We start from the raw sequence: 27,622 nt of genomic DNA on the forward strand, positions 1-27,622 counted from the left end.
GGGCTCCACACCTACAGCACAGCGCGGAGCACGCCGGGGAAGCGGGTGATGGCGAAGGGGGCCATGCTGTGGGATGGCTCCTCGCCCAGGCTCAATTCGCACAGCAGCTTCCCCACCACCGGCGCCAGCTTGAACCCATGGCCTGCAGGAAGGAGAGGGTGGCTGGGGGGGGGCACAGCCCCCCCCACGGTCCCGACCAGCTCTGGGGTGCTGGCGGGGGGAGCTGGGTGCCCTCGCCTACCCGAGAAGCCGGCCCCGATGATGATGTTGCTGAACTTGGGGTGCCTGTCCAGGATGAAGTCTTCATCTGGGGTATTCTGAGGGAGGCGTGGTGTGAGGGTGTGGGGCCAGGGGTCCTCTTGGGGGGCAGGGGGGAGGGATGGCAAGGTCTGCCTTGGAGTCGGGGAGAGGTTGGGACCCGGGACGCCTGGGTGTCACTCCTGGGGGGGTCTCACCGTGTAGAGGCAGGTCTCCACCACGGCCGGCCAGGGCTCCAGCCCGGGCAGGTAGCTGCTGATGAAGCTGCTCAGGAGGGCGACTTCAGGGCGGGGGGCACCCGGGAGGGCCCGGTCCCGCTCCTCGGGGTCAGCAGGGCTGCCGTGGTGGTAGCACACCTTGGGGGGGGCAGCTGGTCAGAGGGGGGCTGGCCAGGGGAACCCCCCACCACCGCTGTGCCCCGCTCACCTTAACCAGCCCTGGGTACTCGAGGGCGGGCAGCCCATAGACGCCGTGGGGGGCTTGGCTGAGCCCCACGGCCATGAAGCAGGGACTGGTTCTGCCTGCACTGGGGCTCCCCGGTTCCCGCTCCCTCCAGTAGCAGACGTTGATGCGCAGGGGCTGGGGTCACCGTGTTAGCCCTGGCTGCAGCCAGGCCACCCCACCGTGCTGCCGACCCTTACCTGCAGCGGCAGACGGAGACCCAGGGGTGCCACGAGGGCACCGGTCCAGGCTCCGGCCGTGATGATGAGCCGGGGGGCTCGGTACACCCCAGCGGTGGTGGGAACAGTGAGCACAGCCCCGGGTTCAATGCGCAGCACCTTCTCCCCGTCCCGCAGGGTGCCCCCGTGCCGGCGAAAAACATCCTGGGTGGGGATGGTGACGGGAGGTGGCTGCGGGGACGGCGCCAAGGGACCCCCATCCTGTCCCCTCGGCAGCACCCACCTGCACTGCCCGCAGCGCCCGGTCGGCGAAGAGCACCCCGCCGGTGTCATCCCACATGGCCACCTCGCCGGTGTGGAGCCGGAGGCCGGGGAAGTGCCGGGCCAGCATCGTGGCATCAAGGACGTGGTCGGCGCCCAGGCTGTGCCGGCAGCCCTCCAGCTCTGGGTTGCCCACCGGCCCCAGCACCACCAGCCCCGTCCGCCTGCGCCCCGGCAGCCACATCAGCTCCCCCCTCGCCCCCTCCCCACGCACAGCCCCCCTTGCTTTGCCCCTGGGGGAAACCGCGGTGCGGTGGCACCGGTGATGCTCGGGATGTGCTGCACCCTGGTGGGATGCTGGGCAAGGGGGCATGGGGTGATGGATGGGGAGGGTCTGGATGCCGGCATCACGCTCGCACCCCCAAATACGGCAAGCGCCATCAGCCCTGACCCCGGCAGCGGGGGATCGTTTAGATGCTCATTTCCTTAATGGCACTTTCTTTATGGCGCTCCATAAATTACCCAGAGCCAGCCACTGCCTCCCCGCTGCGTGGGGCTGGGGTGGCCTCATCCTGCCCAGCACCGCGCCCCAATGGACCAACGGCCACAGCCGCCAGCCCGGCCCCGCAGGGAGGGGACGGTGCCCAGCGGGGGCTGCGTCCCCGTGTCCCTGTCACCTGTAGAGGCTGGCGCCGGCCTCGGCCTCCAGCCGCTGCCAGAGGCGGAAGCTGTCCGGCATCATGCGGGCGTAGAGCGCGCGGGGGTAGGCGCTGCGGGTGATGCGGCTCTGCCCGTGCGAGCTGCCCCGCGAGTGGGGCAGGATGAACTGGGGGACAAGGGGGACGTGGGGGTGACCGCGGCCACCGCCACCCCCCAACCCCACCGCCCCTACGTGCGCCAGCACTGGGACACAGTGGGCAGCTGGGGACATGGCCAACCGCGGCACTGGGAGATGGCAGGGCACGGGGGTCCTGGCGCTGGGGACGTGGGGGTCCTGGCGCTGGGGACACGGGGGTCCTGGCGCTGGGGACGCGGGGGTCCTGGCGCTGGGGACGTGGGGGTCCTGGCGTTGGGGACGCGGGGGTCCTGGTGCTGGGGACGCGGGGGTCCTGGCGTTGGGGACGTGGGGGTCCTGGCGCTGGGGACGCGGGGGTCCTGGCGCTGGGGACGTGGGGGTCCTGGCGCTGGGGACGTGGAGGTCCTGGCGCTGGGGACGTGGGGGTCCTGGTGCTGGGGACACGGGGGTCCTGGTGCTGACGACACGGGGGTCCTGGCGCTGGGGACGTGGGGGTCCTGGCGCTGGGGACGCGGGGGTCCTGGCGCTGGGGACGTGGGGGTCCTGGCGCTGGGGACGTGGAGGTCCTGGCGCTGGGGACGTGGGGGTCCTGGTGCTGGGGACACGGGGGTCCTGGTGCTGACGACACGGGGGTCCTGGCGCTGGGGACGTGGGGGTCCTGGCGCTGGGGACGTTCGGGTCCTGGTGCTGGGGACACGGGGGTCCTGGTGCTGGGGACATAAGAGTGCCAGCACCGGGGTCACAGGGGTGCTGGCACTGGGGACACAGTGATTCTGGTGCTGGGGACACGGGGGTCCTGGTGCTGGGGACATAAGAGTGCCGGCACCGAGGTCACAGGGGTGCTGGCACTGGGGACACAGTGGTTCTGGCACTGGGGACAGGGGGGTCCTGGCACCGTGGACCACAGGTGTTGGCAGCAGCTCCTCTCTGTGCCATGGCAGAGGGCAGCCAGGTCTGCAGGCGCCCACCCCAGCACATCAGGGCTGGGGACACGGTGGCACAGGGACACGGTGGGACAGGGCCACGGCGGGGCCGGGGCCGCCGCAGGACTGGGGCTACCGGTACCTGCTCCAGCAGGAGGGTGTCCCTGTGGCGCTGGGCCAGGTGGTAGGCAGCGAAGGAGCCCTGGATGCCGGCCCCGATGACGATGGCATCGTAGGTGGCCTGGCGGGGCTGGCTCGAGGCCGCCATGTCCGTCCTTGTCCCTGTCCCTGTGGGCAGCCAGGAGCCGAGCCAAGGGGAGGGATGGGGCAGAGTCCAGCCGAATCGAGCGGGTGGCGGAGCCTTGGCCGCCCTCCAGCCCCTGCGAGGATGGCGGGGGCAGGCGGGGGCCGCATCCTTCCCGCCCATCAGTGCTGGCTGGGCAAGAGCATCTCCACTCCCCCACCAACGCCGGTGCCCGGTCCCGGCGGGGAAGGCAGCTCATCCGGCGGCGACGGCAGAGCCGGCAGCATGGGGGGGTTCGGCCTCCTCCTTCCCCAGCCGCCCCTGCACCGCTGCTGATGGGTGTTTTGATCCCAGCTTGGCCCACGGCACGCAGCACCCTCCGCTCGCCCCAGCCCCGGCACAGGGACCACCAAGAGCAGCCCCCCAACCGCGCGTCCCAGGGGACCACGGGGCACCGCGTCCCCCCCGTCACCTTCACCCCCTCCGCAGCAGGGACCCCCTGCCCCACAGCTCCGCCGGCAGCTGGCTGAGATCAGAGCAAGTGGGTGGGATAAATGTGATGGAAAATCACTTCCGATAAATCCCCCTTTCCCTCCCCTCCAGTCATTGCTGGCTCTGGCTGCGGCGGGACGCAGGGCTCCGCAACGTTCCCATTTGTGTGCCGATGGGAAACCCTCCACTTGCTTCAAGGCAAACATTTTTTTTTTTCCCCTCCAGCACAATTTATTACAGCCATAAACTATTTTGTTGCTGTCTTTTGTTCTTGTTGTTATCTTTTTTTTTTTACTGGGAGATAGGCGTGATTTAGGGCTCGCCGGAGCAGCCGGGATGTGGTGCAGAGCCTCATGTCCCACCGTTTGCGATGGATTTTGCAAGCCTGCAAAATTTTGGGGGTATGATTTGGGGTTTGGGGGACACTCAGCGATGTATCGGTGGGGGGGATCACACAGGCAGGGGCTGCTGGCTTTGCCCACAACCGCCACTGCCCCGTGCTGCCTGACAGCCAATTAGGGGAATTAATTTACTCTGGCTTTCATGGTATAAAAGCATTTTTTACTGGTTAATTGTTGTTATTACGAAACGTTAAATATCATTATTTATTTTGCCACTCGCCTCCAGTGATGGATGAAGCATCGGGGAGCACGGGAAGCCCACACCAGGCCGGGGAGAGGGGGGGATTTCCAGGCCCCCCCAAACCGCGACGCCCAGCCACGTCACGGGGACACCCCAGGGATCGTGCAAAGGCAGAACCAGCAGCTAACAGCGACGGGGAGGTGAGAGGAGGAGGATGGGGAGCGCAGGCAAAGGCCGGGCTCCCACCCCAGGCCTCTCATCCACGGCGCTGCCCAGGACCACTAATGCAACGAGCGTGTGCTGGTCTCAGCATCGCCGCAATGCCCAGGGCTCTGCATCGTGCGGTGCCCTGTTAAATCAGCACATCCTCCCTCGCCTTTGATGTTACAAATAATTCACCAGTTTCCCCAGTTTCAGCTTGCTTTTTTTTTTGGCTTTGAACAGCCCCTCTACCTGCTCTTCCTTTTTTTGCTGGGAAGATGAAGAATAATTAATTATCCGTGAAACGTTAAATGGCAGAAATGAACTCCTCTCCCGCTAACGGCGTGTTAATAGATTGGGCTGGGAAAGCCTCGCTCGTGCCACTACGAAGCTGGGGAGGCCATCGGTGGGATGCGGGGACAGTCGCCAGGGCTGGAGGCGGACCCCTCAAGCCATCGCTTTCATTGTATGGGATGACCCCAAACCAGGGCGGGGCCCAGGCACTGGGGAGGTCTGCACCCCCAGACCCCAAAAAGCAGCTGCATGGGCTCATCTTGCCTTGGGGTGAGTTTTTGGGGTCCCCCTGCCAGCCCTGTGCCTGGTCTCCAGCATCCCTGCCATCATCCTCTTGACCTGGGTTTGGATTAACCAGAGGCAATGCTCGTGGCAGGAAAAAATCCGTTTCCTAAAGCAGCCGGCGCAGGTCAGGAGAGCTGCGTTGAGAGCAGAGTAAAAATTAAATATTCCCTGCACAGGCTGGGTGGGTGGATGGGAAAGCTCGGGGCTGGCACTGGTACGGGGGAGTTGTGGTGAAGGTTTGGGGAACAGCTTGGCACAGGCTGCGGGAGGTGCCCCAGCTCAGACCTTTGTGGGGCTGGAGAAATTGGGAATGAGGAGCTTTGGCCAAGGCCAGGCAGGGCTCAGCAGCGGCTTGCTGCCTACGGAACTCTGCACCCACTGCACCCACTGCACCCATTGCACTTGCTGCACCTATTGCACCTATTGCACCAGCTGCACCCGCTGCACCCATTGCACTCATTGCACCTGCTGCACCCATTGCACCTGCTGCACCCACTGCATCCGCTGCACCCTGGGATGGTGGCTGAAGTTCCCCAAAAGCCCATCATCATCCAGGCCAGTGCTGCCTGCTGGGTTGTGCCAGCCTCATCCTCCAGCAAGCGCAAGCCAGCACTTAAAAAAGAATTAGGCAGCAACGTTGCTCTCCGGGGAGCCAAGGCTGCGTGGCTGCGGCAAGCGCAGCGTCCCCCCGCCTGGCCGTGGCATGCCGGCTCTGGCTGCGCTCGCCCCATTTATCGCCCAGGCCATCGCCATCCCCGACGCTTTGAAGGCATCTGCAAAGGGCTTGTTTGCTCTGTGTCAAAACCAACAGCCGCTGAAGGCAGCCCCTCATTAGCAGTCCAGGTACGTGCCTGGGGAAGCGTCAGGCAGATTAAAATTATTTGAATACCATAATATTAGAAACTCCAATTTGGCCTCAAAATGCTCATCTTCCAAGCCCTACCAGGGCTTTGGTGTATTAAACATTGATGGAGCTACCAGCGGATCAAAGTTTCAGGTTTAACGCTGCAAGTGCTTTGCGGGAGCGCCAGCTGCCCCCCGCCCACTCCGCAGCCCCCCCGGGACGAGAAGGAACCGTGGCATCGCCGTCTGCCCCACTCCCACCGCAGCCGTGGGGCTGGCGGTGCCCAGCCCGTGCCGTGGGGCTGGCCGCTGCTCCTTCCACCCCATGCCGAGCCCTGCAGCGCGTGGTTTGCCGTTCTCCGTGGCAGAAGCGGCGCGTGTCGGCAAAGCAGGGCCTGGGATTAAAAATGAAAACCCACCCGGTGACGGCTGCATGGGCCGCGTTTGCAGCCGGGGCTGGCCGGGCTGCGGGGGATCCGTGCCGCGCACGGCGTCAGCTCGGAGAGGCGAAGCCATCTGGGCTTTCGCGGAGACGGGGAGGGGGTTATTAAACAAAGAGCTGGTTTTTTTTTTTTTTATTTTTAACACACGCGAACGCCGTCCAGCAGCCAGCGCGGAGCTGCTCGGTGCCGGTGCCAATGCCATCTGCCTGCTGCCGGGCTGGCTGCCCCCCGCCACCCGGCCCTCCCGGGGGAGTGGGACCCTGAGCCAGGGGGCTGGGGAGCGGGTGTCAGCCCCTCGCTGCAAGGAATAAGGGCCCCCCCTCTGCACCGGGCCCAGCTGCAAGGGCTGCCCTGGGCCCAGGTTTCGCTGCTTGGGGATGATGAGCCCAGGCCCGGTTTTTTGGGGCTATTTAGGGATGAGGAAGGGCAGCTGAGGTGGCTGCGTGTGGCTGGGGGGGGCTGCTGGAGGGTGCAGCATGGTGGGGAGGCAGGATACGATGGGGTGGGCACTGAGGACCTTTCCCGCAGCCTTCAGTGGCTCCCCAGCCCCGGGGGGGGTGGTTGCTGGTATTGGGGAGGGGGGCGGGTAAGAGATCCCCCTCCCCCAGCCTTCAGCTCCCAGAATTTGGAGGCGCCGTACTCGGAGAGTTACGGTGCGGGGGGGGGGGGGGGGGGGTGGCAGGGAGGAGCCCCCCGTTCCCAGCCTGCAGGATTGGCAGGCGCCGCACTCGGAGCATTACGGGGGGTGGGGGGGAGGCTCCCCCCCGGCCCCGGGATTGGCGGGCGCCGCACTCGGAGCATTACGGTGCGGGGGGGGGGGGGGGGGGGCGCGGAAAGGCTGCCCCCCCCCCCCCCCCCCCCCCCCCCCCCCCCCCCGCCCCGGGATTGGCGGGCGCCGCACTCGGAGCGTTACGGCGCGGCGCGGCCGTGCCCGCAGCGCGGAGCTGTCCGCGGTGCTGCCCGCCGCCGGCCATGGGCTCGCCGCCGCCCGCCCTGCTGCTGCCGCTCCTCGCCGCGCTGCTCCGCGCACCGGCCCACGGTAAGCACCGACACCCCCCCACGCACCGCCCCGGTCACCCCCCATCCCGCTCACCCCCCCGCTCCGTACGCACCAACCAACCCCCCCTCCCCCCCCCCCCCCCGGTGCCGGTGTCCCCCGCTCCGCCGCCGCCAAACTTTGCCAACTTGCGCTCGCCCCCGGTGCGGGGGGTGAAGCGAGACCCCCCCCCGCCCTCCCCGTTATCCCCCGCCCCGGTAGCGCGGGGAGCGGGAGCCGCCGCGGGCGCGCAGAGCCGCTTGCAGCCGGGCTGGTGCAACGCCGCCCCCGGCGGGCTCCGCCGACAGCCCCGCTGCCGGTGTTACCGGGGGGGGCACGGCTGCACCGGGGGCTGGGCAGGCACGGCACCGCCCGGAGGGACCCGCTCCCCCGGCCGCCGAGCCCTTCCAGCAGGCTGCGAGCCGGTCCCTCCGCGCGGTCCCCACCGCGGGGTTTGGGGGTGTCGGGGTCGGGGGTTCTTCCCCCGCCCCGGCTGGGGTGACCCCTCCGGCTCCGGGGAGGGCGTCGGGGAGACGCAGGGATGGCGGTGTTGGTCCTTCCCACGGAGAGCAGCCAACACCCAGCTCAGCTCGTTGGCTCTGCCACCCATGGGGTATGGGCTGCCTCGACGCCTTGCGGCTCTGCTGCCCCAAAAAAAACAGAATTGGGAACCTACTGGGGCTTGGGGGGGGGGGGAGCCACCGGGGTTTGGGGTGCCCCAGTCCACTGCAGCCATACCAATGGTGGGCAGCATGCATGGGGTGAGGAGCGGGCAGGCTCCGGCACCGCTGGCCCCGGCGGGATGCGGGCAGCGGAGGCAGGCTGCCCGCTCTTCTCGGCCGAGCTGCAGGCAGCAGCCGTGCAGGGAGTTACATAAACTCCCCATCTGGCAGCCGAGCCCAGCCGGGGAAGGGCACCGTGGCCCTGTGCCCACCGCTATTCCCGTCTCGCTCTGCTGCCACAGCCCTCTGGCTTGGGGGGGGCGCGTGGGGGACCCTCCGCAGGGTGGCAAGCGGGGTAAGGCCATGGCACCCCCATCTCCTGCCCTGCTGGGGCCAGCGAAGCTGGAGGGGGGTCCGTGTCCCAGCTCTGTCCCTGGGAGCAGGGCCCTGGGCAGGGGAGGCTTCCCCCGAGGGAGGCTGGTGCTTACCGTGTCAGTCTAATGATTTCTAATGAGTAATTACCTCTAGTCAGTCCCCTAATTTCTGAATATCAATAAAGTTAATTAAACTCTGCATGTGCATTTCGCAGAGTGTTAGAGGTAGGGATGCCCTGGGAGGTGCTGAGCTCTTTCCGGGGCTGGGAGTCATTGGGTCCCATCCACCCTGTGCCCCTCCTCTGTGTGCTGGGAGCTGCCCGTGGGGCTCGCCCACCCGCTCGCTGTCCCCCATCAGGCAGGGCTCCCAGCCCAGCACCCTGATTTCCATGCAGTGCTGCCACGCTCGGTGTCACCGTGGCCTTGACTTCGCATCGATGGGCTGGTGGACAGTGGGTATGTGACGTGGGTCTGGGAGACATGGGGACGGGGGTTTTGGACCTCTCACCCAGGCTGGAGGGATTGGTGTTGCCCCCTGGGTGGTGGCAGTGCAGGGCCTGATCCTGTCTCTCTCTGACCTGCAGGCCTGTCCCAGCTGTGGGGCAGCTCCATCCCTGGTGCCCACAGGGGTTTGCCCCAGCAAAAAGTGGGGTCTGGGCCCCACAGTGCTGGTGCAGCCAGGGAGTACGGTGCTGGGCACAGCTCCATCCACCCTTCCTGCAGGCCTGGCTTTTTTGGGGGGGTCATCTTTGCCATACTGAAGGGAGCTCTTTGTAATTTGGGGTCCTGGCAGCCTGGGGCAATGGAAGCAGCGTGGGTCGTGGCGGGGGGCATGGGGCCTGGCTGTGGCCCCGTGGGCTGTGCCGCACCATCCAGCATCAGCTGGGTGCACCGTGCCCACAGGAACGATGCATTTGGGGGACACGATGTCCCTGGGGATGTGGGTGCTGGTCAGGGGTCTCAGTGCGAGCAGGGGGCTGGGCAAGGAAGCAAGCGTCTGCTACAGTAATTAACGGCGTGTGTGCTCGTCCCCTGTGTGCCTCGGAGGAGTTCATCACTGCCACGCTGCCGTGCCGCCAGGCCAGGATTATCTGGATAATGCTCTTAAGCCGGAGGGCGGGAGGGCAGGGCTGCCCCGCAGGGACGCAGGGCGCAGGCTGGGCCAGCCGCCTCCACCGTCCCCCTGGGAGCCTGGTCGCCGCAGGACCAGCTGCGGGTTAGCGCTGGCGGGGATGGATTTGGCGCACGATGCCACGCTGGGCAGGGCTGCCAGCCTTGGGCTTCGTGCAGCCGCCGGGGCAGAGCTGAAGCAGAGGGATTGCGGGGAGAAAACGGGGTGCAAAGGAGCCTGGGCAAGGGCAGCCCCAGGCCTGGTGTGGAGCAGCGTGGGGACCCCCCTGTGCCGCTGGTGGGACCCCCAGACCAGCACGGACCTTGCCAGGGCTGTGTCTCCCAGCGTGCAGCCCTATGTGGGGGTTGGGGCTGACCCCGAGCTGCCGGGCCCCCCGTGAGCGCAGGCAGGCCCTGGGGGAGGCAGATGAAGTTGTGTCTCCAGCAGCTCCGGCGGGAGAGGATAATTTCACCTCCAATCAATTCTTTAAATGCGCACAATTGAAAGATTGCCTTTGAAAGCTGCCTATAACCAGGGAGGTAATGGATTCCCTCCAGTCGCAGGCAGCAGCTTGGGAACGGCAGATTCCCTTCCTCTGGCAGCATCCCTTCCTCCGGCTGCTGGGGAGATGGGATCAGCCGGGGAACCAGCACCTCTCCCGCCACGGGCATCCTTGGGTGGGTGAAGGGGCTGCCTGGACCCGTCAGAGGCAGCCGAGGACGTCTCCATCCGCCTGGTTCCCTGCCAGCTTGCCCCATGCTGAGAGCCAGTGCCGCTTATCACATCTTCCGAGGTGTCGGAGGGTCCCATCGGCTGGGGTTGGGGATGCGCTTGATCCCCTGCCTGCAGGAGAGGTGGCAGGAGTCAGCCCGCATGCTCGCCGTGCCGGTGGGGGTTATTACATATATATAATTTAAATGCAGTAACGAGCTGCGCTGAAGGGATCAAATATTAATCAGCCATGAGAGTGCTGCTGTGACCCTGCGAAAATGGAGAGAGGTGCTTGAAATGCCGGATCAGCTGGCACTGGGTGATGTGCGGGGGCGATGTCCAGGCAGGGTGGGCTCCGGTGGTCCCTGGCTGCCCTAGGGGGTGGCAGGAGGGGGGGGGGGGGGCGGATGTGGCCATAGCATCAGCCAGTGGTGGCTTCCAGAACTGGATGGTTCATCCTACATGAAGAGTGGTGACAGGGCAGGGTGCAGGGTTTGCTGGCAAGGGGATGCTGATGTTGAATTCCCAGGGGGGTGAAGGCGGGTGTTGGGGGCAGCCGGGATGCCGGCTCTGGTGGGAGCAGGTAGCGATGCTCCGTGCTTCCCACCTGCTGGGAGGGAATGGTGTCTGCGGGGAAGATGACATGGCTGAGCAGCCCAACACGGAGCCCGACAAGCAGCTCTCGCTCGCCTCCTGCAACCGGATTTCAATTACTGTGGCCAGCAGCGGGCGGAGGGAAGGCGAGCCGGGAGGGCAGCGCAGCTCCGCTCTCCCTGCCTGCCTCCCACCCTGCGCTGGGCAGGCACCCCCAGCACCCAGGGGTGCGCTGCGGGCTGGGTGCCCCAGGGCCGTGAACAATACTGGGTGCCAGAGGAGCCTGGAGTGCCCTGCGCGGGGCTGGCACCCATGCCGTGGGCACCCTGGGGTGGCACAGGGTGGGTGCTGCCCAGCGGTGGGGGCTCCATCACAGGGGATCCTGGTGCAGGGCTGGGGGGTCTGATTCAGGTGCTGCCAGCGTGGGGAGGGGGGAGCGTGGCACCGTGCGGCTCCAGAGCCTGGGTCCGAAATAGCAGCAGACATGCAATTTATCACCGCCACCGCTCAGGGAAATTGCTGTACAAACGCATTAGCTCCGCAGGGAGAGCGGGGGGAAGTGGGATTACACGGGCCGTGGGCGGCGAGGAGGGGATGGGGGCACCTACCGGGTGGGGAGGGAGGAAAGCCCCTGGGATGGGCACCCCGGTGCCCGCCGGGCTCTATCCTCACACCCACCCGGTGTCGGTGATGCTCGGCGTTTGGTATGTCAGCCAGTGCTCGGCTGCTGCTGCCGCGATGCTCCAGGGAACCGGTTGCGGCGACATGTGACATGTGTCAGCGGGTAAATGACTGTTCAATTCAAGGAGAATCGCAAAACATACAAGGTCAAACGCTTCCCCGCCAGCGCCGCCATGAATATTAAAGCCAGGCTCCTCCGGCAGCTGCCGGGGCTGGTGGCCGCGCTCGCCGGTGGTGTCCCCGGGCACCAGGGCAGCCCTGGCTTGGCTGCGGGCACCTGGCTCGCTGGCGGTGCCAGGGTGGAGGAGGCCGTGGGTGCCGGGGTAGGTGCCAATGGGGTGCCCAGCTCACCACGCCGGTCACTGGTGGGTTGGCTGCGTGGCGGTGGCGTTGGCTGGGCGGCACAGGGAGCGGAGCTGGCTGCACCCTCACGCTGTCTGTGTGCACCTGCCTGCGCTCGCCCACCCGGTCCTGCTTGCACCCATTTGCCCAACCTGCCGCCTGCACCCACCCGTCCCTGCCTGCGCTCTTACACCGCCCACCCGCACCTGCTTGCATCCTGGCGCTGCCTGTGCTCTCGCGCTGCCTACACCTGCCCACCCACCGCCTGCGCCCACCCTCGCTCCCTGCCTGCTCCTGCCCACGGGGTCTTCCCACCCAGAGGCAGGCAGGAGGGTGCCCCCCCCCCCCGCTGGGGGTCCCCGGGGCCACCGGGGCAGGGGACAGAGATGGGGATCGGGCATCAACTGGGCACGTCCCCCCTCCCGTGCCCGCCGGGGCGTGGGGGGTGTTGCGGGAGGGGTGGGGGAGCACGGCGCCTGCTGCCTGACAGCTCATTCATCATGGCTGCCAGCCCCGGCCGCGGGGGCAAAGCCAGATTGGATTTTAAATTGGAAAATAAACCTGGACTCCTGCGAGCCCCAACCCCTGCCCTCCCCCTGAGCCAGGGACCTGGCTGCCTGCACCTCCTGCCTGCCCAGGCTGCCAGCCCCCTCCTCTGGGTGGGGAAACTGAGGCACGGAGCACCGCCGTGCCACGGCACCGTGATGTTCCTGGGGCAGCCATGGGCCCTGCCCTGTCCCCTCCGCTGAGCTGGGTGCTGCGTTATTGCTTTCTTGATGGGTGGCATCGATCGGCGCTCCCCGGGCGGCTGCGTGCCGCCTTATTTATTTATTTGCAACAGCAGGCGGCATTGATTCCCGCCGGGGGGGGCAGCCAGCCGCCGCAGCCGGATTAGTCTTCCGCATCTCCCCGGCTCCCGGCCGCCGTTAATAGACTCCCGCCCAGCAAAGCCGATGCGAGGGATTAGGACCCCAGTCTGGCTGTGGCCGTGGGCACGTGCCACACATGCCAAGGGGCCCCGGCGGGCACCCGGCTGGTGGGGACTTGGTGGCCACTTTGCAAGGGTCTGTGCCCACCCTGAGCCCTGGGAGGGGGCCCTGCTGGGTGCCAGGGCCCAGAGGCAGGGACCCCCATCACCAGCCCCTGGTCACCCTGGGGACACGGGAGGGACACAGCTGTGGCACGGTCACTGGAGATAAGCTGCTTAGAGACGTCTGTGGAGGCAGAGGCTCTAATCCTGCGGTGCTCAAGGGGCAACATCTGGGCACGGGTGGCAACATCTGGGCACAAGTGGCAACATCTGGGCAGCTGCTGCCTTCCCACAGTGCCCCGAGCATCCTGCATCCCCCGAGAGCCGAGAGCATCCCCTGGTGCCAGGAGCACCCCGTGGTACCCAGAGCACCACACAGAGCCCAGGACAACACCCGGTGCCCAGATGCTGCCCAGCCCAGGGTGCCACAGCACCCAGATGGGACCTGCTGTAGGAGACTTGCTGTGGGGTCCGGCTTCACCCAGCAGCCCTGCCAGGGACCACCGTGCTCACCAGCAGCCTGGGCAGCTGGGACTGTGGGCAGGGGGGTGCAGGGGGCCAGGGCGAGCATCTCCGCCCCAGCCTTCGCAGCGTGGGGCGGCCGTGGTGGCTTGCATGCAGCACAGGGCCCAGCCCCGAGCTCTAATCTGCTATTAAAGCCTAAGAGATATTTTGGTGCCCTTCAGTATAAACTCATTAACTTTTATGTTCTAATAAATGGATCCTATTACAAAATAATTCTGGCCTTGCTGGGGGGCAAGTGAACCTTTTGGAGCCGGTGCGGTTGGGTGCTCGCCGCCCCGCCGTGCTGCTGTGCCCAGGATATTGTCACCGTCCCAGGGTGGTGGGGACACAGGGTGGGTGGCAGGGCGGTGGGGATGCCTGGCAGCACCCAGCAGCTCCCCCTACGCTGCTCACCCAAGCTAACATCTCTTAATAGTCCCTTAAAAGTGGCAGTCACAGAGTAATTAATCTTCGCGGGGCCCTGCCCTGCTACGGATCGGTATAATTACCCAGTAATTGGCAGTATCGTGTCATCAGCGCCTGTGCATGGTGGTGAGACATGCCCATGCACTATCACAGCCTCGTGCCCCGCACCGGGCCACAGAGGGATGCTGGGTGCTGCCCACGGCATCCCTGCCACCATGGCATAACCCCTGCTGTGGCACGGCGGGGCTGGGGAGCTGAGCCCCCGGGAGACGGGACCGTGCAGTGCTGGATCTGGCAGGGAGAGGTGCTGGGTGGCTCATTAGGGCTGATTAAATTTTTGTTTGTTTGGTTGGTTTTGGTTTTGTTTAAAGGCTGTAAATGGCTGGGCTGGGCACGCCAGGGATTTGCTTAGAGGCTAATGCATGGGAGGACTGGGGGGCCATGGTGGGGGGGTCCCTGTGGCTCTGGGTGGGAGGTGGGGAGCGTCGGAGGGGAGGGGTCCCCAGCAGATTGGCATTGCCTGGGGGCAGCCTGCCTGGGAGGTGGATGGAGAGAAGCTGAGCTCTCACAGACTTGTTGCACTGGTGGCCTGGAGCTGGGTCCCGGCATTCAGGCTCCGGTGGCATCCCCGGTGCAGCCGGTCACGGCAGCCACAGCAATCACCTGCATGTCCACACCGCGGTGGTTTAGGGTCCCGGGGCACCCTCAGCACAGGATTGCCACCCCCATGGAGAGGGACAAGCTGGGACCAGGGCCACCCAACGCCAGGGCTGTCCCCACCAGGGCTGGGTCACGGGAGTGGTGGGCACCCTTAACGTGGTACACGCTGCAGCTGTGTGTTAATTAGCCAGGGCTTAATTGCCCAGGCTACCCCAGTGAAGGGTATAGTGGGGCGAGGCGTGGCAGGGCCCCACTGCATGCGGCTGATGCGTTTGTTCGCCATCCTGGCTGCGGTGCAGCATGGGTCTGCAGGGAAGCATCAGTCCTTGGGCGGCACTGGCCCGTGGTGAAGCGTTGGTCCGTGATGAAGTGTAGGGCCCAGTGCAGCATCAGCGCCCGGTGCAGGATCAGTCCCTGGTGCAGCACAGGTCTGTGGCACTGCACCAGCATCGCTCCCCAGTGCAGCATCAGTGCCCGGCACTGCATCCATCCCTGGCGCAGCATCGGTCCGTGTCCAAGGCTTGGTCCCTGGTGCAGCCGTGGTCGCAGGTGCCACGGTGGTCCCTGGTGCATCACCGGTGCGCAGTGAAGCATCGGTCGCTGGTGCAGCACCAGTCCCCAATGCCACATCAGTCCCCTGCGCCGCATCAGTCCGCGATGCAGCATCGGTCCATGGTGCATCACTGGTCCAGAATGAAGCGTTGGTCCTGGGTGCAGCATCAGCCTATGATGCAGCATCGGTCCACGGGTTCCCAGCACCCCGCACTCTCTCCTCCCCGCAGGATTCAACGGGCTGGCAAGGAAGGCCGGGGAGAGCGCTGAGGCCGAGCCGACGGTGCTGCCCACGCCAGCGGAGCGGGAGGCGGCGGCTCGCTTCGTCAGCACAGCGCCCACGCTGAAGCTCCTCAACCACCACCCGCTGCTGGAGGACCTGCTGCACGAAGCTTTCCTGAAGAAGGACTACCTGGGCCAGGCACCATTCCTGCCCGCCGGCCCTGGCCCCCTCCTGCCCGCCGGTGTCCTCCAGCCAGCCCCCGGCCCCCCAGCCCCCAAGCCCCCGCCACGCACCCCCGTCCTGCCCAGGGCTGCCTTCCCCACTGACCCGCTGACCACGCCGGCGGGGCGCCCGGGGCCATGGGGGGAGGCGTGGGGGGCCGTGCCGGGTGCCAGCCCCTCGTGGTCACCCACCGGGGTGCCGGAGTCAGGCCCTGCGTCCCCCAGCCAGGCACCCGCCACCCCCGGCACACCCCTGGGACCCCACGCCGGGGCCACCGCGGTCCCTGGGGATGAGGAGGGGACCACCACCACCTCCACCATCACCACCACCACTGTCACCACGCTGCAGGGGCCAGGTGAGCGCCGGGGAGGGAGCCGGGGGGAGCTGGGACGAAGCAGGGCTGAGCCGGGGTCTCCTCTGTCACCAGCCCCCTGCAACCGGACACTGGCGGGCCCCGAGGGCTGGCTGGTGTCCCCAGAGCCGGCCACTGTCCCCTACGACGGCAGCCTGGATTGCACCTACACCGTGTCTGTCTACCCTGGCTACGGCGTGGAGCTCAAGGTGAGCTGGGGGCTGCGGGTGGGACAGGGTGCCAAATGCCCACAGGCAAGTGTGGCCTGTCCCCTGCTCCGTGCCGTGGCTGCGTGGCCATGCGCAGTGGGGCAAACAGGCGGGCTTGTCCCTGTCCTTGTCCCTGTGTCCCTGAGCCAGGAGAGCCGGCTCAGGGCATCGCCCACCCTCAGGCCCCGGGGCAGGGATGCAGGCACGTGGGCTGGTGGGAGCCCTGTGCCCACCGGCTGCCACGGCTGGTACCCATCACGGAAGCAGCGATGTGGGATTTAATTAACAAAGCCCTGATGGAGAGGCTGTAGCAACACCAGTGGGTGCAATGCTGTGGTACAGAGCCAGTAAACCTGGCGCCCATCTGCCAGGAGCAGGGGCCGGCGGCAGCTCCCGCGGTGCCGAGGCCTCGTGCTGCTCCCGTCAGCGGCACGTGGCCGGGCGTCCCCACCTCTGCCTGGCCCAGCGCCCGAGCCACCGCAGGGCAGCACCGTGGCACGCCGAAAGCCGGCGGCGAGCAGGAAGCAGCAGCTCCGCGGTCAGCCCCCGCTCCTCCTCCCCGCACAGCAGCACTCGCCAGCGCCGCTGCTCATCGCCGCGCAGCACCGCTTAATTAACATCATTAATAGCAAATTGCTCCGGAGCACACGCCTGGCTGTCGGTGAGGCTGTCGGCATGGGCCCGGCTGTGCCGCGGCGCTCCGGCAGAGCCACCGGCTGGGCCCTGTTGGTCTTTGTGCGGCGAGATGATTTATGGCGCTGCTAACCGTGCTTGAAAGGTGCTGCCCTGCGCAGACAAGCTCCAGCACGTTATCGACCGCAGGCAAGCTGCCCGAGGACCAGCTCTGAGCTGGGTGCCGGGGCGATGCCGGGGCAGTGACGCCTGGCCGTCCCCCGCAGGTAGAGAACATCAGCCTGGCAGAGGGGGAGACGCTGACGGTGGAGAGCGTGGGGGGCCTGGAGCCCACCCTCCTGGCCAACGAGTCCTTCCTGCTGCGGGGCCAGGTCATCCGCAGCCCTGCCAACCTCCTCACCCTCCGCTTCCAGAGCCCCCGGCCCCCCAGCCCCGGCTCCTACCACTTCCGCTACCAAGGTACGGGGCAGTGCCCGCCGCCGGCACGGACCCCCCGGTACTCCCCCGGAGGCTCCCCCACTAATTCGGAGAGTGGCAATGCGTGGCGGAATTAATCTTTGCCGCTGGCGGGTTAAGCGGGCACCGACCGGGCAAAGAACGTTAATGGAGAGCTAATTGGCGTGGGCAATTATGGGCTCATTTAGCATCATTACTGGCAGCGAGAGGCACCGTGTCACCCAGCCCTGCAGCACCCAGGCACTCCCAGGGGCTGGGGAGGCGGGTGCTGGGCACAGGGTGGGCTGGGGTCCTGGGGGGTCTGTCCGTCCCCAGTGATGCCACCGCCTGCCCCCAGCCTACCTGCTGAGCTGTCCCTTCCCGGCACGGCCGGCTTTCGGGGAGGTCTCGGTCAGCAGCCTGCACCCCGGTGGGGACGCCCGCTTCCGCTGCGCCGCCGGCTACCAGCTGCAGGGTGCCCGCCGGCTCACCTGCCGCAACGCCACCCGCCCCTTCTGGAGCGCCCGCGAGCCCCTCTGCCTCGGTAAGCACCAGCATCGGGAGGATGAAGCACAGCCGCTGCAGCACAGCCGGCCGCTGATGGTCCCTCTCCCACAGCGGCATGCGGTGGGGTGGTCCGGAATGCCACGGTGGGACGCATTGTCTCGCCCGGCTTCCCTGGGAACTACAGCAACAACCTGACGTGCCACTGGCTGCTGGAGGCGCCTGCCGGCCACCGCCTGCACCTCCACTTCGAGAAGGTCTCGCTGGCAGAGGATGATGACAGGTTTGGCCCCGGGGCAGTGGGGGACTGGGGAGGTGGGGGGCATCCTGGGGCAGCCCCGCACTGGGCACAGGGCCATGTTCAAGGATGGGGGCCATTGGCCATGCCCATGGATGGTGCCATCGGTTATATTTAAGGATGGGTGTCGTTGGCTGTATCCAAGTATAGGCGCTGTTGGCCATGTTCAAGGATGAGTGTCGCTGGCCATGCCCAAATGTGGGCACTGTTGGCCATTGGCCACGGTCAAGGATAGGTGCTGTTGGCCATGTTCAAGGAAGATACCACTGGCCATGCTCAAGGGTGGGTGCTGTTCATCATGTTCAAGGATGGGTGCTGTCGGCCATGGCTGGGGCTGGGTGCTACTGTCCATGCATAAGGACAGGTGCTGTTGGCCATGGCTGGCGCAGCACCCTGCCCCTGCCGTGCCTCGGCAGGCTCATCATCCGCAACGGCAACAATGTGGAGGCGCCGCCAGTGTACGACTCCTACGAGGTGGAGTACCTGCCCATCGAGGGGCTGCTCAGCACCGGGCGCCACTTCTTCGTAGAGCTCACCACCGACAGCAGTGGGGCCGCTGCGGGCATGGCACTGCGCTATGAGGGTATGGGGGCTGGGGCGTAGGGGGGCACCTGAGCATCCCCATGCCCGCCTGGCCCCCACAGACCTTTGCCCCTGTGCCCGCAGCCTTCGAGCAGGGGCATTGCTACGAGCCCTTCGTCAAGTACGGGAACTTCACGGCCAGCAACCCCCGGTACCCTGTGGGCACCACGGTGGAGTTCAGCTGTGACCCCGGCTACACACTGGAGCAAGGCTCCACCATCATCGAGTGCGTCGACCCCAGCAACCCACAGTGGAATGAGACGGAGCCGGCATGCCGTGGTGGGTGCTGGGGCTGGGGGCGGCTGGAGCTGGGGGTTCAGCAGGTGCTGGAGTTGGGGGGTGCTGTGCGTGCTGGAGGTGGGGATGGGCCATGATGGATGCTGGAGCCACTGTGCTGCAGCGCGTACTGGAGCCAAAGCCAACCGGGAGGGTGGGTGCTGGAGTTGGGGGTGGGCTACAATGAATGCTGGAGCCACTGAGCCATGGCGAGTGCTGGACCCGGAGCCAACAGGGATGGTGGGTGCTGGAGCTGGGGTGCTGAAGTGGGTGCTGGACACTGGGTGGCGGGTGCCATGGTGGGTGCCCCCATGGCGGTGCCGAGCCCGGCGTGCACCCACAGCGGTGTGCAGCGGGGAGCTGACAGACACGGCCGGCGTGGTGTTGTCGCCCAACTGGCCAGAGGCGTATGGCAAGGGCCAGGACTGCATCTGGGGGCTGCACGTGGAGGAGGACAAGCGCATCATGCTGGACGTCCGCGTGTGAGTGCGGGGACAACCGGGGACGAGGGGACGGGGGGTCAGCGCACCCCCCCGCCCTCACAGCCCCGCTACCCCAGGCTGCGGCTGGGCACGGGGGACATGCTGACCTTCTATGACGGGGACGACCTGACGGCGCGCATCCTGGGCCAGTACACAGGCGCCCGCGGCCGCTTCAAGCTCTACGCCTCCACTGCCGACGTCACCGTCCAGTTCCAGTCCGACCCTGGTGCCGGTGCCTTCGCCTATCGGCAAGGCTTTGTCATCCACTTCTCCGGTGAGCCCCACAGTAGGATGGCATCCCCAGTGTCCCCGGCATCCCCATGTCCCCGCCGCCCTGCTCACCCCACCCTCCCCGCAGAGGTCCCCCGTAATGACACCTGCCCCGAGCTGCCGGACATCGCCAATGGCTGGAAGACGTCCTCGCAGCCAGAGCTGCTCCACGGCACCGTGGTCACCTACCACTGCTACCCCGGCTTCCAGCTGGCCGGCACCGACCTCCTGATGTGCCACTGGGACCTGACATGGAGTGGTGACCTGCCCTCCTGCGAGCGGGGTGAGTGGTGCCTGCCGGCATCCGCCTACCTCACGGCACATCCCCGGCAGGCACCATCACCACCGATCCCTCCTGCCTGCAGTGACCTCCTGCCGAGACCCCGGGGACGCTGAGCACAGCCGCAGGGTGGTCTCCAGCCCTAAATTCCCGGTGGGAGCCACTGTGCAGTACATCTGCGACAAGGGCTACGTCCTGGCGGGCGCCGGGACCCTCACCTGCCACGACCGTGCCGCGGGGGGACCCAAGTGGAGCGACCGTCTCCCCAAGTGCATCCGTGAGTCGGGTACCCCCTTCCCGGGCACGTCCTCCGAAGCGGCGGCAGGCGCTGATGCCACCGTGCCCCTGCCCCGCAGCGGAGACGTACGAGCCTTGCCACAACCCCGGCGTGCCGGCGGGTGGGCGGCAGAGCCCTGAGCGACGGCTGTACCCGGCGGGAGCCACCTTACGCTTCTCCTGCACCGCTGGCCGGGCGCTGCTGGGTGAGGACAGCCTGCGCTGCCTGCCCGGGCACCCCTCGCGCTGGAGCGGCTCGCCTCCCATCTGCAAGGCGGGTGAGCGGACACCCCCACACACACCTTAGTACCCCGCCAGCACCGCTCAGCTCCCCACTTCTTGTCACTCATGCCGGTTTTTTTTCTTCCCCCTGCCTCCAGCATCCTACGATGAGTTTTACAGCAACCGCAACCTGGATGGTAAGAGCGAGGTTTTGCAGTCTGGGGTGCCCGGGTGTGGAAGGGCACCCTGGGGTGCAGCCAATGTGGGGTGCCCCCTCGGTGAGCCCCTGCTCTCCCGGGCAGCTGTGGCCAAGGCCGTGCCCTCAGGGACGGCGCTGGAGGGCACCAATGTCGCCATCGCCGTCTTCCTGCCCGTGCTGGTGGTGGCCCTGCTCATTGGGGGCATTTATCTCTACTTCTCCAAGTGAGTAGCCGGGTGGCCCCTGTGCCCCTATGGGGTCCCCCCAGCCCAGCAGCGGCCGCAGCTGCCCTCTCTCCGCAGGCTCCAGGGAAAGCCAGCCCTGCAGCTGCCCCTCGCCGGCTCCCACCCCTACGACCACATCACCGTGGAGTCGGCTTTTGACAACCCCACCTACGAGACAGGAGTAAGTACTGGCCCCCGCGCCTGCCCAGCCGGGGCTGGGCACCCCAGGGACCGAGCATCGCATGGGCCATGTGTGCCAGGATCTGTGCGTGGGGTGGGACAAGCGTGGGATGGGGACATGCACTCCAGAGACCATGCATGGGATGGGACAGCCATCCAAGGACCATTCATGGGATGGACATCCATCTAGGCACCACACATCAGTTGGGACATTCATCCAAGGACCATGCATGGGATGGGACATTCATCCAGGGATGACCATGCATGGGGCGGGACATCCATCCAGGGCCCACGCACGGGATGGGACATCCCTCTAGGTACCACACATCAGCTGGGACAACCATCCAGGGATCACACATGGGATGGGACATCCATCCAGGGACCATGCATGGGGCGGGACATCCATCCAGGGCCCACGCACGGGATGGGACATCCCTCTAGGTACCACACATCAGCTGGGACAACCATCCAGGGATCACACATGGGATGGGACATCCATCCAGGGACCATGCATGGGGCGGGACATCCATCCAGGGACCATGCATGGGATGGGACATCCATCTAGGTAGCACACATCAGCTGGGACAACCATCCAGGGATTACACACGGGGCAGGATGTTCATCCAGGGACCATGCATGGGATGGGACATGCATCCAGGGACCATGCATGGGATGGGACATCCACCCAGGGACCATGAATGGGGTGGGACATCCATCCAGGGACCATGAATGGGGTGGGACATCCATCCACGGATCACACATGGGGTGGGACATCTATCCCTGGGGCCATCCACGTGCTGGGATGTGCCCCCAGGGCCCTACGGGGTGGGAGATGCCCCGTCCCTGTCCCAGGCACCCCGTCGCACCGCCGAGTGTCCAACCCCTCGCAGTCTGTTTTCTTTGCAGGAGACGAGGGAATATGAGGTGTCCATCTAGGCGCGGGCGGCGTGGAGCTGGGCGCCGCAGCCACCCCTCCCGGGCCCCCCCGTGCCCGCCGGCCCCCGGCACGGGCCAGGCACACCTCTCCCAAGGAGACTCAAGCCGAGCGCTCGATGGGAGCGACCCGGGTGCCGGCCACCCCCCTGCCACCCCCAACCCACCCAGGCCCCCGTGGGGTCTGCCCGAGCCCCACTGTCACCCAACCCCCTGCCCCGGGCTCATGAGGCGCTGAGCCAGCGGGGGTCCCCGGGCCCCATCCTGCCCCCCGGCCCCCCCAGGGGCACAGCAGCCCCCCCCGGCCCCCGTGATGGAGGAGGGAGCCGGGCAGGGGTAGCGCGGCCATGGGGACCCCCCAGGTAAGGACAGGGCTCCCCGGGGCTGCAGCGGGGAGGGGGCAGCGGGACACCCTGCAAAGCCCCGGAGGGGCAAGGGGCCTGGGTGGCCATGGGGGTGCCCCCCACCCCTCCGCCCACCCCCAGCACAGGGCCTTGCCCCCCCCCCCCCCCCGCGTCTCCCACCACCGCCACGCAGGGACGTGTCCCCCCCTCCCCGTGCCCCGAGCATGCTGCGTCCCCCCCCCGGTCCCCCGCTTGCTTTGCCCTCCCCAGGGCGTCCCCGCTGCCACCGGCGTGTCCCCCCCGCACCCCACCGGGGCCGGCTCCGGCTGGCCAGCCCGGGGTGCCGGGGTGGGCAGGGGGGCAGCAGGCACGGCCGTGCCCCCCCCGCCGCGCCCCGCCCGGGCTGGCGGCCCCGGCCCCCCCCAGTCTGGAGAGGCTCCCCCCACCACCACCTTTTGGTTGTTTCATTAATAAAAAGCGGTGTTTTAGAAGAAGCGATGGCGTCTTCCTCAGCAGGGCCGGGCGGCCCGGAATGGGGGTGCAACATCATCCCCCCCCCCGGGGTGACCCTTGAGGCCCCCGCATCCCTGCTCCCCCCTCCCCCCCCAGCTGCCTCCCTGCCCCCCCAGACAGCGGCCCCCCCGCCGCCCCCCCGCCACACTCTGCGAGGGGGCAGCGCCCCTTTAAGGGGCGTGGCCTCCGCCCAGATGACGTCACGCGCCGGCTCCCGCCCCCTCCGCACCGGCGCGCCGCTCGCCCGGCGCCCCCTGCCGGCCGGCGGGCCCCACCGCCCCGCCCCGCCCTGAGTCGTGACGTCACCGACGGCCGCGCTCCTCCCCTCCCCCTTCCCCCCGCCGCGCCCCGGAACGTGACGGCGGCCACGCGCCTGCGCGCCTCCCTCCTTCGCCCCGCCTCTCCCGCGCCTGCGCATCGCCCCGGCGCGCCTGCGCGGGAAGGGGGCGGAGCGAGACGGGCGCGCGGCGGGGCGGTGCCGGCGCCGCGCCTGCGCAGTGGCGGCGCCTGCGCCCACCCCCCCCTTTCCCTCCCTCCTCCCTCCCCCCCCCCCCCCCGCCGCGCCAGGGCCGCGCGCGGGAGGCGGCGGGGGGGGAGGGGGAGGGGCGGCGGCGCGGGGCCGCGCCTGCGCGCGGGGCGGGCGGGCTGGAGGGGGTGGGGGGGGGCGCCCGGCGGCGGCGGCGGGGCGCGGTCTGCGCGTGCGCGGGCGGCGCGGCGGCGGCGGGGCCCTGAGCGTCGGCGCCGCCTGTGTGTGGTGCGTGCGCCGTGCGTGTGCGGCGGCGGCGGGCGCGGGGCCGCGCCGCCCCCCACCCCCCCTCCCCCCCTTGCGCGGCATGGCAGCGGGCGCGGGGACCCCCGCAGCCGCCCCCGGGCCCGGCTGGAGGCGGAGGAGGACGACGACGACGACGACGACGACGGGCAAACCGCAGCGGCCCGTGGGCTAGGCCCCGCCGCTCGCCCCCGCCGCCGCCCCCTCCTCGACGCGGAGCCGCCGCCGCTGAGGGGCCGCCCCCCCCGCCCCGCTTCGCTCCCTCTCGCCGGGGGGGGGCTCTCGGGGCCGCTCCCGGGCTGGATGAATGTGGGAGAAGATGGAGACCAAGACGATCGTCTACGACCTGGACACCTCCGGGGGGCTGATGGAGGTGAGGCCCGGGCCGCGGGCGCGGGGGGAGGCCCGACCGGGGAGGCCGCGGGGCTGCAAAATGGTGAGGGGACCCCCCCCGGCCCCGGAGCCCCGTGGCCATAGAAGGAAGTGCGGAGGGACGGAGGCGGCTCGCCCAATCCCCGGGAGAGGCCTTCCCGGACACGGGGCCGGCGGGCGGGGCGGGCCCGGCCGAGGCCCTGTCCCGTGTCCCCCCCCCCACCCCGGCGGGCCCGGGGCCGCTCTGCCCCGGCGGGCGGCTGGGAGAAGGGCGCTTGGGGTCAGGGTCCGTCCCAGCCCCTCAGAGCCCCTCTCTGTCTGTCTGTCTGTCCATGTGCAGCAAATCCAAGCTCTCCTGGCTCCCCCCAAGAGCGAAGATGGGGAAAAGAAGAGCAGGAGGCCCGAGAAGGAGCCCAGGCGAAGTGGCAGGGCCACTAACCACGATAGCTGCGATAGCTGCAAGGAAGGAGGGGATCTGCTGTGCTGCGATCACTGCCCCGCCGCTTTCCACCTCCAGTGCTGGTAAGGCTTGGCGCCGTCTCCCTCCGGATTTGGCCGTCCAGGCCCAGGCAGCGGCTCCCACTTCCCGTTAGGTCCCTGCCTTGCGCAGGGAAAAGGAGGGGGATGCGGGGCCGGGGGTAGCAGGCAGGAACAAAAAGGAGATGCAAACCCCACTCGGGTCCATTCCCCCCCCCCCCCCCCGAGACTAATCCACAGCGGCCGAGGTGAAAAGCCCCCCTCGCTGCTTTCTCTGGGGGGTGGGGGTCCGCCACCCTCCTTTCTTTTTGTGCTGAGCAGCGGCTGAGAGGAGGAGCGAGGCCGCTGGCTGCGCGGCCTGGCTGCTTCGGTGCTGCCCCTGCCCGGCCTTCCACCACCACCCCCCCGAGCAGATAACTTCCCCTCCTCACCCCTCTCTCGGGGTGCGTTGCTTCGGGGGGGCCTCTGGAGGGTCCCGGCCAGAGCAGGGGAAGCGGCGGTGGCGTCTCCGCACCAGGCCTGACGTTCCCAGCGCTTCCGTGCTGCTGCAGCTGCTGGGAATAATGGAGGTTGCTGTCTCTGTGTCTCCCTGCCTCACTGTTTACAATATGGCGACCTTCCTTTAAATTATATTTTTATTCTCAGCGCCATTTTGGCTGCATATATGACTTCCAAACCCTCGCAGCGCTCCCCTAGTATCTCAAACGCGAAAATACCTTCCCTGTGGAAATCCAGGCCTCCAGACTTTAAAATTGGCCGGGTTTATTCTTTTCCCTCCTTTTTTCCTTCCTCCTGACTCTTCGGACCCGCTTGTCTCATCCGTGGGAGTGACTGCCGTGAATTGGGGGCCGTCGGGTCCCCTTGCTGGGAGTTGCGTCGCTTTGTTGATGAAGGCAGAGCTTTCTGCATGCAAATCTGGGTGCCGTGTGGGAGTCGAGGTGCATGTGGAGGCGGTGGCAAAGATCTGGTCGGTAGAGGCTGCAGCGGGGAAGGACTCTCGCTGCTTTCCCTCGCAGCTTCCTAAGCTCTCGGCACAAAGCGACCCGCCAAAGGCACCTGAACTTTCTGCCCCAAAGTTTTTTCTTTTCTGCACCGGGAGCCCAGACGCATCCGAGGCTGCCTTACCCGAATCTCCCCTTCAACAGTTGACACAGGCAGGCGGTTTGTGTTAAATTAGCGCAGCCAGAGTGGATAATGGAGTGGAGGAGGGAGCGGGGCAAGTCAAACAGCTGGAGCTCGGGCGTACAGAGTATTCTTCCTTAGGGGAGATTTTTTTAACCACATTCCTTTCTCTCTTTCATGCTTTGGAGCTTTGTTTGCCACCCTGTTACAGCTGTCTCCTCTTTGCTTTTTTTTTTTTCCCTGTTGTTTTTTTTTTCTTCTTCTTCTTCTCCTTTTGCTTGGTGGTTATACTGCGTTTATATGCTAATTGCAGGTCTCTGAACACTTATTAAGCTGATTGCTGATACCAGGAAAACTGACTGTGCGGTCACAGTTCTGTAGGGAGTGTCCCGTTAGCAGCGTATAGCCAGACGAACCCGACAATGCTGTAGTGTGCAGCCATGACATCATCTCTCCTACCCTGAGGAAGTGCTACTGGTGGTAGTGCAGAGCCTTTTAATATTTACTAGGAGGACACTAGTTTTTTTTTTGTTGTTTGGTCCAGCCTTCTTGGTGAGTTTTAATTTAAGGGTTTTTTGATTCTATCGTGCATAGTTACTTAAAACTCAGTGTTCGCTTTCAGATGCTGCCGAACACATCCTGAGCATTCTCTTAGCGAGGCTGGCGCAATGGCTAAAGCTTCACATTTTGAGATGGAAGAGCTGTGACTAACACTGTAGAGTTTCCTGTTTGAATCTTAGTTAAACCTAAGAGTTAGAGACCACTTTGTGCATGGCTAAATCTGGCTAAATTTCGTGGAATGATTTAGCTAGTTTCTTGTAGTTAGTGAGTGGGAAGCAGTCATGTAAATCAGATATCTGTAAAGCTTTGGCTGTACTTGAGTTAGTTGCGTTATAATTATAAAAAAAAAAATATCTTTGCCTAACTAGTCACCCTTCAGAACAGAAGTGGAAGGGGCAATTCTGATTACAGCTTCTGACTTCATTTGTTGCCTTTCCTGGGGTATCTCTCGGGCGATCATTTTGACAGTAGCCCAAACTGCTGCGGAGGTGGCACAGTCTGCAGTGGCGCAGCTGCTGGATGGGCTTCGCCTGAAGGCCTCGGGCTTGGGCCCACTTCTGCCTCCCTGCTCGCGGACCTCTGTCCGTCACTCGACCAAGGCGTTCAAGTGAACCAGGTTGTTTCAAAGAGATGCTCGTGGTTTGTTTTCGTCTTTTCTTCCCTTTACCTCCTACATCTTGCTTAAAGTAAACTTCCGTTCTGGATATAAACTTAGGCATAAAGGCAGCACTTGCAACTTCCTTTCTGCCTCCTTTTTTTTTTTATTTAAAGAATAGCAGCTGTAATGCAGTGCTTGCTTTAAGTCATTTGAATAGCAGTTTAAATATACTGCTGGGGCATACTAGCTGAATTGTGTCGACGGCTTACCTGTTTTTTAAATATTTATTGTAAGCTTTAGTACGAAGTAGATTTATTATCAATATAGCAAAAAAAAAAAAAAAGAGAAGAGCGGCTCTTAATTGATCTAGGATTTGTAATCAGTTGATTAAAGCTGTATAGGAGAGGCCATATTATAAAAGAAAACAAATGACAGGGGTGTGATCAGCCTAAGTCACGCAGTGGGCTGGAGACAAACCCAGGAGTTAACCCAGCTCAGTGGGCCATAAACTAGTTTTGCTTCTTCCTGTGTAGAGAAGGCTCTTCTGTATCGTGGTGTTTAAACCCGTAGCGAGCGCGTTGGCTTCACCGGGTAAGCGTGTGGTCCTCAAACTTCAGCAGTTTGCCTTAACTTCAGTTTAGTACCTAAACCTGTTGTCTTCTGCAGAAAACAGAAGGCGCTCGGCCAAAACCCACAAAACTTTCCGAGCCTGATGGTATTACGCGTCTCTGATGGTAAATAACAAGTTTTGTTGATACACCGTGGAACGACTGCTCTCCTGAATTAATGTGGGTGGAAGTGACTTCCCAATTCATCTGTCAGGGTGTCAGCTCTTCTCACAACTCCGTTTCAGAATCGCTTGTTCAGCGTAAAACTCCTGCAGGTACTGTAAGAGTCCACAGACCAGGAGGATTACCAGCCTGGCTGCACATAAACTGGATTGGTGAGAGGGATACAGAAAAGCGTAAAATCCCTTCCAGATACTTAGTTTCAACATACTTGGATTAGTATTGTAGTCCGGTGACTGTCTTCAGGTTTGAATTTGCAGAGAGGTTTTTTTCTGTCATTAATAATTCTTAAAAACAGAACATAGGATTTTTTAGCTCTTAAGTCTGCTTTTGGTTATGCTGTTTGCCCATAA

The 27,622-nt window shown here is 65.4% G+C and overlaps 3 protein-coding genes across 6 annotated transcripts in view; 2 read left to right on the forward strand and 1 right to left on the reverse strand.

Annotated features, from left to right (window-relative positions):
• The window catches only part of PHF12 (PHD finger protein 12), a 94,311-nt gene that overhangs the window by 38,133 nt on the left and 28,556 nt on the right, over positions 1-27,622 (forward strand). For 3 of the 4 annotated variants that reach the window (XR_012831559.1, XM_075720217.1, XM_075720219.1), the window contains exons 1-2: positions 23,606-23,724; positions 24,064-24,245. Coding sequence is in view for 3 of the 4 variants with exons in the window: in XM_075720217.1 (XP_075576332.1) it covers positions 23,659-23,724; positions 24,064-24,245 (248 nt within the window). In the remaining variant the exon portion in view is untranslated. Of the gene's footprint in view, positions 1-23,605; positions 23,725-24,063; positions 24,246-27,622 lie in introns of those variants that run through there. The other variant, XM_075720218.1, reaches the window with a different exon arrangement.
• PIPOX (pipecolic acid and sarcosine oxidase) lies at positions 12-3,126 on the reverse strand. The gene is made up of 8 exons (XM_075720064.1): positions 3,001-3,126; positions 1,817-1,965; positions 1,162-1,363; positions 900-1,082; positions 685-837; positions 456-614; positions 242-317; positions 12-142 (listed from the first exon to the last, which is right to left on the reverse strand). The coding sequence occupies exons 1-8, from the start codon at positions 3,124-3,126 to the stop codon at positions 12-14; spliced, it is 1,179 nt and encodes a 392-aa protein (XP_075576179.1).
• SEZ6 (seizure related 6 homolog) lies at positions 7,215-21,715 on the forward strand. Its single transcript, XM_075719680.1, has 17 exons — positions 7,215-7,281; positions 15,156-15,725; positions 15,798-15,931; positions 16,831-17,023; positions 17,358-17,543; positions 17,618-17,786; positions 18,218-18,384; positions 18,468-18,662; positions 19,003-19,141; positions 19,219-19,415; positions 19,500-19,694; positions 19,777-19,968; positions 20,048-20,245; positions 20,348-20,386; positions 20,492-20,612; positions 20,691-20,793; positions 21,683-21,715. Exons 1-17 carry the CDS (start codon positions 7,215-7,217, stop codon positions 21,713-21,715), a joined length of 2,898 nt encoding a protein of 965 aa, XP_075575795.1.

This window comes from Pelecanus crispus, chromosome 12, assembly GCF_030463565.1.
Source record: "Pelecanus crispus isolate bPelCri1 chromosome 12, bPelCri1.pri, whole genome shotgun sequence".
NCBI classification, from domain to species: domain Eukaryota; kingdom Metazoa; phylum Chordata; class Aves; order Pelecaniformes; family Pelecanidae; genus Pelecanus; species Pelecanus crispus.